The sequence below is a fragment of the Musca domestica genome, unplaced genomic scaffold (genome assembly GCF_030504385.1).
Source record: "Musca domestica strain aabys unplaced genomic scaffold, Musca_domestica.polishedcontigs.V.1.1 32, whole genome shotgun sequence".
NCBI classification, from domain to species: Eukaryota; Metazoa; Arthropoda; class Insecta; order Diptera; family Muscidae; genus Musca; species Musca domestica.
In genome coordinates, this window is record NW_026712311.1 from 5,250,035 (window position 1) to 5,260,872 (window position 10,838).

Genomic DNA, 10,838 nt, shown 5'->3' on the forward strand with positions numbered 1-10,838 from the left:
CAAGATATGTTATAAAAATGGTAGAGATCGGACCATTCCTCCTAAAAAGCGAAATAAGCATCCAACTCTCTTCAAATTTCACACATCCAAATATTATTGTCAACGCAGGATCTGTTGTGAAGATGATATATATCTGCGAACCCCTTCTGGTACCTCACTCACAAAGGTTTACAATTTTCAATACTTTTATCTGTCATAAAGTGCGAAACAAGTCACCGATCAACTTGCTATATCTAAATATGTTTCTTAACCAGAAATCTGATATAAATATTTGTTTTATCGAAATTTATGGTTTCGCATAAAAAATAAAATGTTTGATTTTCCTCAAATTTTGATAATGGAATATTTCGATCCGCTATATTTCCACAGTTTTTCAAAAGTTTGCACACATCTCATATAAAGTATAGGAAGAAGTCGATATAGTCCATATCTGGCACGTTGTGCAATTTATATTAGTCTTAGGTCTGATACGAATTGGTCAATATTGGCCAAATGCTTCGGAACCTCCCCCAATAAGAGGTCAACAGTTTGAATTATTATAACTCTATCGGCAAAACCGACTGATACAATTTTACTTGTTTGTATTGTTTTCAATATAGCCAGATCTCAGCCCAGATGTTAAATTTCAAAATTTTCATAATGTGTTGGTGGCTCACTTTTCCTTTCTTGTACAAAAATTGAAACCATATTAAAAGCCAAACAAATAGCATGGCCTTTTGAGAATATAGTTTCCCGCTCTTAATAATCCCCACAATAAATTAACCCATTTTAATTAAAGGTCAAGTCCTGATGTTTTTAATAAAGGAAGACATGTCCTAAGATTCCTTAAAGGCCCCTTTAGGGCTTCTATGAAAATGGCTTCTATGAAAGATTAAAAGTCTTCCAAAAAAATCATGGTCAGTCAGACATAAAAAAAATTTTTGATATTATTTTCTGAAGGAACACAGAGATTTTTAAGGAATATTTTTCTAAGGTCCTTCCACATTATCGAAAGGACCACTGTAAAATTGTAAATAATAAGTTTTTAGAGAAATTATAGTGGACTTTGAATATTTTTATCTTGGTACGAAAACAATTTTAATTAAAAAAAATTCTAACATATTTTTTTTTCTTTCAGTGTTGCGAAATGGGCCAGTCAATTCGGCGACGAGCTGTGGGAGCTCGCCCAGATAATGACAAAATCCAAAGAAATCAAGGCTGTGAGTAATATTTGAATTCCATACTCCATATAAAATAATTTTAAAATTATCTTTCCGCACAGAAATACAAAGAATACAATGCCCGGGTGGAGTTCAAAAATGGCAAAGAACTCATCCAATCGATAACGAAAAATGTGGGCCGAATGTTGGCCCGCAAAATGGAGGCTGTGCGCTGTATCATGGAAATGGCCGAGAGAGAATATGAAAATTTTGTTTTCAATGAAACGGAGGCTGAGAATTTCACTTACTATTCGAGTAAATTTTCGAAGTTTGAAAATCACAGTTCGGAAGAGTTGATTGGGGCATTGGCGGAGACCAATGCCGATATGTACAAAGATTTCAATTTGAATCCAGATACACATTTCTATAATATTTCTGTGGATACGGAGCATAGTGCGGTGCATGTGCCGTCGAATGTGTATGATAAACGTAAGTGGGGGAAGGATGGAGTGTGGGGGTGAAAGGATATAATAATGAAAAAAAAAATATTTTATAGATCCTCCCGTCCTGGAGGCCATCATGTGGACGGAGGCCCTGGATGAGATCTTTAGACAAAACTACAAGTCTGATCCCGCCCTGTCATGGCAATATTTTGGCTCTGACACCGGCATTCTAAGACATTTTCCTGCCATCCAGTGGGATGAATCGGATGAGGACAGTAATGCTGACATCTACGATTGTCGCAAACGTTCATGGTACATTGAAACGGCCACCTGTTCCAAGGATATTGTAATTCTGCTGGACAACTCAGGGTCCATGGTTGGTTTCCCCCAGCACGTGGCCAAATTCACAATACGCAGCATTTTGGATACCTTCTCGAACAATGATTTCTTTACGATTTTCAACTATTCGGCCACGGTGGATGATGTCATACCCTGCTTCAAAGATGCCCTGGTCCAGGCAACCCCGGAAAATATTGGTGTATTTAATCATGCCATAAGCAAGTTAAAACCCACGGGATATGCAAATCTGACCATAGCATATACCAAGGCCTTTGAATTGCTTAAAGAGGTGAATTTTCGCTGAATTATTTTTTTAATAGAAACCAAAAAAATAGGATAATAAAAAAGTTTTGAAAAAAATCTGGTTTCTATTGGAAAAATAGTCAGGAATGCAATATGATCCAGGGGAACGGAAATTCCAAAAAAGGAATAAAACCAATTTATTTTTATTTTCAATTTTCTAATCTTTCCTCCCTCCCGTAGTACTACATAAAACGTGACTGCAATACCACCCATAAATGTAATCAGGCCATTATGGTGGTCACAGATGGTGTAGCCGGCAATACGACAGAAGTTTTCCAAACCTATAACTGGGGTGATGGAGAAAATGGTACAATGAGTATGAATGTTCGAATATTTACTTATCTGCTGGGCAAGGAGGTTACCAAAGTGGAGGAGATACAATGGATGGCATGTCTGAATCGAGGGTATTATTCTCATGTTCAGACACTGGATGAGGTGCAAGATGAATCGTTGAAATATGTAGATGTTATAGCAACGCCGTTGGTGCTGCAGGACATAGATCATCCGCCAACGTGGACTCATGCTTTTACGGATAAAACGGTTTGTAAAGAAATTGGAATTTATTAAAAGACGTTTTTCAATTAATTTTGTTCTTCAATATTTTTTGGAACAGTATAAACCCGAGGGAAATTCCACAAATGCCCGCCTCATGATAGCTGTGGGTGTACCGGCCTTCGATCGTTCCTATTTGAAACCGAATGCAACCAAAAAAGCCAGACTTCTGGGTGTGGCTGGCACCGATGTACCAGTGGAAGATATCGATAAGCTGACATTACCATATAAGGTAGGACAGGAAAAATGGGATGGGATACGAAATATTTTCCAAATGATAAGTAGTGAATAGAAATAGGCGATATGAGAATTAGGTCTGAAACGAAATGGACAATATCGGCCCATTCTTTCGGTACCTACCCCATAAAGGGTCAACAGTTTGAATAATCATAACGCAACTCAAAATATATGTCGGTTTTTCCGACAGATATATACCCACAACCTTGAGTTATAATTATTCAAACTCTTGACCCTTTATGGGGAAGCTTCCAAAGCAGTTGGCCAATATTGACCAATTCTGATAAAAATATTACAACGTGCCAGATTTGGACTATACTTTTTGAGATATGTAGAAATTTTTGAAAAATGTGAAAATATGTGTAGCCCTTTGTGGGGGAGGTACCAGAAGGAGTGGACCGATATATTCCATCTTCACACCAAACCTTGCGTTAATAAAAAATATTGAGATGTGTGTAATTTGAAGGGAACCGAATGCTTATTTCGGATTTATGATCTTTTTAGTTATTCAATTCCTTGACCCTTTTTGGGGGAGGTACCAGAAGGAATGTTCCGATCTCTACCATATTTATAAGATATCTAATATTGACAGATATATTGAGATGTACCAAGTCTGAATGGAATCGGATGTTAATTACGCGTTTTTTGAGCTTCATGGTTAAATCTTAACCCTTGGTGATGGAGGTACCAGAAGGAGTGGATTGATATGTCCCATCTTCACACCAGACCTTGTGTTAATAAAAATATCGTGATGTGTGGAATTTGAAGGGAACCGTATTTCGGATTTTATGGCCGTTTTGGTTATTCAAAACTTTGACCCTTTGGGCGGAAGATACCAGAAGAAATGGTCCGATCTCTACCATATTTATAACAAATCTTGTATTGATGGAAATATTGAGATGTACCAAATCTGAATGGAAACGGATGTTAATTTCGCGTTTTAAGGGCTTCAGGCATACTCAAAATATTGACCTTTATGGGGGAGGTACCAAAAGAAGTGCACCGATATATCCCATCTTCACACCAGACCTTGGGTTAAAAACAAATATTGTGATATTGTCCATCTCCGAACTCGATCTATGTTTGATAATAATATTAGGATGTACCAAGTTTGGACCAAATCGGATGATCCGTTCGAAAGTTATCGTGCGCACCAGCTAGACAGACGGACGGACGGACATCACTAGATCGTCTCCATATGTTCCGAAACGGATTTTGTCCAAAGAGACCTAGAGTCTAAGGCCGTTATTTTGACTAGGCACTTTTTGACCTATCAAATGATCTCTCAGTAAGTTCGGCAGGGCCGAAATTTGAATACCCTCCACCATTTGGAAAATTTCAAAAATGAGTAAAAAATTCTGTTAAAATCTTAATAAAGTCGCTCAACTCATCAAAATGCGGAATATAGGGAGGTACCATTATATGGGGGATATATGAAGACGTGGACCTGCACGGACAATTTTCTGTCATAGGCTGTAGTATCTATTGCGAACTTCAAATACCAAATTTGAAACAGTTCGGGTGAATAATGTCGCTAAAATCATCAAAATACCGAATATCGAGAGGTGCCGTTATATGGGGGCTATACGAAGACGTGGACTTGCACATACAATTTTCTGTCACAGTATGTAGTACCCATTAGGAACTTCAAATACAAAATTTGACACAATTCCGGTGAAAAATGTTGCTTAAATCATCAAAATACGGAATATTGGAAGGTACCGTTACATGGGGGCTATAGATATTGTGGGCCTATATAGACAATACTCTTCCAGGGGGTAAAGTACTCAGAAGGAACTTCTTTTGTGGATTTTCAGACAATTCCATTGAAAAATTTGGCAACAATCATCAAAATACCGTTATATGGGTTCTATATGATATCGTGGACCGATATGACCCATCTTCGAACTTGACCTGCATGCAGACAAAAGACTGACCTGTGCAAAATTTTAGCTTCCTATATTTATTCCTTTCGAGTCTAGCGTGATTACAACAGAACATATTTACTTTGTAGGGTGGTCTCAAACTATTATTTCGATGAGTTACATACGGAATGACGAACTTAATATACCATACAAAGTCTGGTGGAGGGTATAAAAATTGAAATTTGTTGCATAGTGTAATGGAAATATCTTCACCTGGCCTACAATGTTTTGCTCTCATTTCAGCTGGGTGTAAATGGTTATTCATTTGTGGTCTCTAACAATGGCTACGTGCTGCTACATCCTGATCTAAGGCCCATTGGGGTGAGTAACATTTATATTCTTTCTTAATTTCTAATACTCACAAAAATATCAACATCTCAATTTTCTTCCAGTACAACGGTGTCATGAATCCCAACTACAATAGTATCGATTTCACCGAAGTTGAGCAGCTGTCTGAAGATGACATACCCCGTGAACCGGGTCCATTGATTTTGAGGCTACGCGAACGTTTGGTACACAATGAGACGGGAGAGCTGATTGGCATTAGTGTTAAAATGCATTATGATAAAATGCGTAGGGTCATCGATCAACAGCAGGACTATTTCTTTGCTCCTCTGCCGAATACACCGTTCAGTTTGGGTATTGTCTTGCCAAGTACCTATGGCAAGACATGGATTAAAGTTGGCGATGAAGTTTTGAAAAATATCCATATGAAAGTTAATATATCGGATTTCTTTACGGGCGACAATTGGAAAGTCCATCCGGATTGGGTGTATTGTAAATATCATTATTTGGAAGGTCATGAATTTAAAACGCCCGAGGATGAGCTAAGGCACTTTTTGAAGAAAATGGTCCAACCCGATTGGGGTTGGTATGAACAGTATGCCGACGATGTGGACAGTGAGGGGAATGGTGAGTAATGGGGAGTTTTTCACTATTAAAATAATTTAGAGTAATTGCTTTTGTAGAAGTAGCCTAATTTGTAGAATAGTTTAAGGCATATAACCCATGGGGTCCTTCGTGAAGCACAATTTAAAGATGCATTTTTATTAGAATAGTTTAAGCCATAAATCACAAGGGGTCATTTGTGAAACATAATTTAGAGGATTACTATTGGATCAATCAACCCATTAGAGTATGATCTTTCCGGCCAAACCTCATTAGCAGAACTGTTTTACTTACAAGACTCATGAAGTCCTTTGTGAGACATAATTGAAAATATTTATTTTGGACTAACACATGGTCCCCTCATAGTCTTGTTTGGGAATTATAATCTGCTCATCTAAAGAATAATTTAGAAAATTAGTTTTGGACTAGTCACATCATGGTTCATGATCTCTTTTTGAAAAATATAATCTAGCCCTTCAATTTTCGCAGAGAATATGTGCCATCTTACAACTCCTCATGACTCGTGTGGACCATTTACATGAGGATAGAAAGATTTTTCCCTTAAGTCAGCACAATCGAATGTTTTCGTTGCAGTATCTGCCTGGAGGTTAACTATTATATGGTAGACAGAACTCCCCTACCCAGGCGTGTCAGGAAGTATCTGCATGATATAAATAGAGAGGTCAAACGAAACAAGAGAGCCTCTAGATAAGGAAACCTATCAGGCATGTCTAAATAGATGAATGCATTGATGCATCCAGGCCATTGCAACATATAGGAAAATGAATCAGTAGATGAATTGGGAAGACGTCAATCCGAGTAAATCGGTATGGAGATCAACAATTCGGTGAAGGCACCATTGTGCCACTTTTAACGAGTGATACATAAACCAGACTTCCAAAACCCGAATTTGGGCAAAGAGTTATCGAATTCGAGCACAAGCGCTCCTGGGAGCAGAAAATATAGCAAAAGTCAATTTGCACATTTTGTTCAGCATCAAGCTCGTACTCTTACCGAACACTCTTTAGTTTGGTCATGCCGTTGTTGTATTTCTATGTATGTGTATTTTTTCTACGTGAAAAACTCCCACTATTCGAGCAATCCTTCTCGGGAGCTAGTTTCGATCTCGAGTGAAAATCAGCAAATCTGTGCTCTGACATAAACATAAATGGGAAGAGATTAAGGTCGCTCATTTCCATGGCAAATCAGATCTAAAACGTGTGGTGACAATCTACACAGGTCATTGTAACATAAGGGTCATGAGTTGAGTGGCGACGACACCGATTACTGCCAGGAGTCGATGACATAAGTGAAAGGTTGAACCCCTCCCTCGCGGAGCTTTCCGCATACTTACACGCGAGGAATATGAAAATATCCGCCACGAAGTCAAGGGCCACATCTCTCTTTACCACATGGTCTGTGGAGATGAGAACACAGCTGAATGAGCAGGTCGAGGGAAATTTAATACCGACCACGAACTACCCCAAGATTCTAGGAGTCACATGTGCGGGATTTTCAAGTCGTCCGCGCAAGCCATAGCTATCTGCGACAGCTATTACGGGTGCCGACAAGAAAACCTTGTTGACTTCATATGACGCGGTAGCTCGGTCTGTGGTCAGATATGCGACTCCAGTGTGGTCTGCGAATACTAGTGCTATGCAGTGAAAGCACATCCAGACCTGCCAGTATGCTGCCCTGAGAACTGCGAAAGGATGCCTCCTCATGACACCAGCGGATCATCTACATGAGGAGGTGAAAGTCCTTCCCTTATGTCAGCATAATCAAATGCTTTCGTTGCAGTATCTTCTTGGGTGTTACCGTGAGAATCATCCCAACCATCATATGGTGGATAAAACTCCCCCACCCAGGCGTGGCAGGAAGGAAATACATGTTATAGAGAGAGAAGTCCAACGCCATAAGAGAGAACCTCTAGATTAAGAAGCCTATGATGCCATCAGCAATTGCAGATGCATCAGCATCTGCCCACCATCCATTGCGGCTGAAGAACGTCAGCTGCCTAGACAAACCTGGGTAGTTTTGGTGCAATTACGTTCAGGGTGGTGTAGTCGTCTCAATTCGTATTGGACACGAATTGACGAAGATGTTTGTGACGTCTGCCCGGCGTGTGATACAGGCCCGCACAATACGCTGCACCTCTTTAATTGCACAGCCAAACCCACCCATCTAACTCCAGAAGATCTATAGTTACATCCCGTTAATGTAACCGAATTTTTAAACCTGGAGCTTGAACCAGATTAGCAGAATATAAACATCCACATATACTACTGCTACAACAACAACTGCAGGCTCTGTCAAGATAAGGAGGAAACTGGAACAGTGGAAGATTTACTCTCTGCCACCCTCCGACACTCTTTGGTGTGAGACGGACGGACACGACATTCTGTCTTCATTCTCCGACACACTGAACCAGCAGTCCTTCTTCAGTTACCCAGAAGACTATAGTGGATGAAGACAACACGTTAATTTCTTCGAGGATTACATACCACCTTTACTTTTCTTGCCCTGTACCCCTCTTTTCTTTTCTTCTATTTTCTTAATTTTATGATGAACACAATGGAGAAGTAGGTCTCCGAATGGATTAGTAGTCTCAAGAAATGTATGCATTCTTTAATATAACCTTCGTGGTCCTTTGTGAGAAATGTGATTTACCCTTTCAAATTTATTTTCCAATTTATGTCCTCATTCAAGGGTTTTGAAGGACGGCTCAAGTTATCTAAAATAAAAAAATCGTCTTTAGTTGAGAATTCTAAACAATATTTATAGTCCTTCTCTTAGGAAAGTAGTCCATCATTTGTTGATCACTTAGAGAACCTGCTTTGTAGGATCCCCGACATTAGTAATGCAGTTAAATTCATAGGTCCCATTAAGTCCTTAGTAAATCCTGAGATCAGTCCAACCAAATCTAGTATGGGATTTAGTCCTCATTCCAATTCACTTAAAGAAAAAAGTAAAAAAATCAACTGAAAAAGAAAAAATAGCTTCAGTTCAGATTCTGATATTCAAAAGTGATAATAATGAGGTTATGTTATTATTTTCTTTGCAAAGCTGCAAGAAGAAGATTTCGTACCAAGAGAAGTAAGCTCCAATTTAAAATGAAACAAATGAAGAGACCTACTCTTTAATAACCTCCTCCAACCTTGCTTTCCCATGGTAGTGAAACTAATACCAATAAAACATATCTTCCCCAGGAAACTGTAGCCGTACCAATCTGGATGAGGATGCCTATTATTGCAATAAGGAATTGGTCCAGTTGCTTATTTTCGATGCCAAGGTAACCTACTCCAGTTATGGAGTGTGGAAATTTAAAAATGACGAGGAACGAGCTTTGATTGAACGTTTTGGGGCAAGTCAACGATTTGTGGCCACAATGAGTGGTCTGACGCGTTGGCAATTTATCTATGCCGAAGAGGAAAATAACAATGATCGGGAATTTGGTGATTATCATACCAAGGCCATTGATGAAACGTGGTATCGTAGTGCCATTTTACAACATCACTCAGAGTTGACGGAAACTTTTGTTTATTCGGTGAAACATGCGGCCGATCCGCAGGAGCATAAACAGCTACAGGTTATGGCTTCACATGCGATTTTCCCTCGAGACGGTGGCAAGGAGGCCCCAGCTTGTGTGGTGGGTTTTCAGTTTTCATATGCTCTGATGTATGAACGTTTCTACAATATAACCAGCATGGATAATGTAAGTACTGTTCCGCTTAAAAAATAGAAAAATGGGGAGGTATATTAATTTCGGGTTCTTTTCCAGTGCAATGGCTGCATAAAAACCTGTAACAGCGACGAAAAGGAATGCTATGTCATTGACAACAATGGCTACATTATTTTGGCCCACAATCCCAATCACACGGGTATTTTCTTTGGTGAATATCATGCTGAGATTATGCAGGCCATGGTAGATGCCAATTATTTCAAGGAAATTATTGTCTACGATTATCAGTCGTTGTGTCCGAATAGTACGGATAGGTTCAATGATGCCAATACCATGTTGCATGTAAGTTACAACAGCATCCAAAAATGCAATCATCTTTAAAACCAATTCAAACTTCCTTTTTAGCCCCTGCAATTATTTAGCATGGCCTGGAAATGGCTTGTGGCCAAGGTCTTTTGGCATTACAGTCGCATACAAATGTGGGTCCAGGGAGCACCATGTAAGACACTTCATTACCCTCTAAATAATTATCAAATTTAAATTTCTTCCTTCCCTTCGCAGACCTCGACTACAGTGACAATGTGGAGGATGACTACAGCGGCCTGAATGAACCCTATGTTGAGGTAAAGCCGAAGAGTGAGGGAGAAGGCGAAGAAAAGGAACATATCTTCCACGAACCACCACCAGAACCGGTCTATGTTCCTTGCGACAAGAAAGTACGCCTGTTCACCCTGGATCCAGTCGAGGTGCAAAAGGAACGTGACTTTACACATCTACCCAATAGCCGACCTTTCCATGTTAAGAAAATACCCAATTCCAATTTGTTACTAATAGTCATAGATGTCTTGAAACCCTCCAAGGGTAACATAGATTTGTCTGTCGAACCAACAATGGTGGTATATGATACGGAATTTCCCTGCTATAAGCTGAACATGAGTTTCTATGAGCGTCGACGCATTGAGGAATGTTTTACGGAGGATGAAAATGTAAGTATGGCGGGGATATTTGAGAGATTTTATGGTGGGGAGACGGATTGTTGATTGATACTGAGGAAAAAGAAGGATGCCTGACTTAGTTTTTGTTATTGTTGTAGCAGCTCGTAATGCTTTGTTCGTCCTTATCTTCTATTCTCAGGCTATGTTTCTAACTCCATGTTCAAAAAGAAAGCAACCTTTTTTATATATTGTTATAAAAGGACAACAAGGTCTCCTTGTCCGCACCCCATGTGATGCCATCTAATGCCTTGAGGTGTTTCTTCCTACTTTTCATTTAGTCACAGAAAGCTATTTTTGTCGTTGTTGTCGAAATAGTAAATATGGATGTTTATATT

At 39.3% G+C, this 10,838-nt stretch overlaps 1 protein-coding gene across 2 annotated transcripts in view; it reads left to right on the top strand.

The window, feature by feature from the left end:
* The window catches only part of LOC101889654 (voltage-dependent calcium channel subunit alpha-2/delta-3), a 32,167-nt gene that overhangs the window by 18,589 nt on the left and 2,740 nt on the right, over window positions 1–10,838 (top strand). Inside the window, exons 2-13 of one of the 2 annotated variants that reach the window (XM_059125176.1) lie at window positions 1,118–1,199; window positions 1,262–1,628; window positions 1,696–2,210; window positions 2,405–2,764; window positions 2,838–3,008; window positions 5,182–5,259; window positions 5,331–5,850; window positions 8,893–8,922; window positions 9,036–9,541; window positions 9,608–9,850; window positions 9,914–10,007; window positions 10,070–10,494. In XM_059125176.1, coding sequence (XP_058981159.1) covers window positions 1,118–1,199; window positions 1,262–1,628; window positions 1,696–2,210; window positions 2,405–2,764; window positions 2,838–3,008; window positions 5,182–5,259; window positions 5,331–5,850; window positions 8,893–8,922; window positions 9,036–9,541; window positions 9,608–9,850; window positions 9,914–10,007; window positions 10,070–10,494 — 3,391 coding nt within the window. The remainder of the gene's footprint in view (window positions 1–1,117; window positions 1,200–1,261; window positions 1,629–1,695; window positions 2,211–2,404; window positions 2,765–2,837; window positions 3,009–5,181; window positions 5,260–5,330; window positions 5,851–8,892; window positions 8,923–9,035; window positions 9,542–9,607; window positions 9,851–9,913; window positions 10,008–10,069; window positions 10,495–10,838) is intronic. The other variant, XM_011296175.3, reaches the window with a different exon arrangement.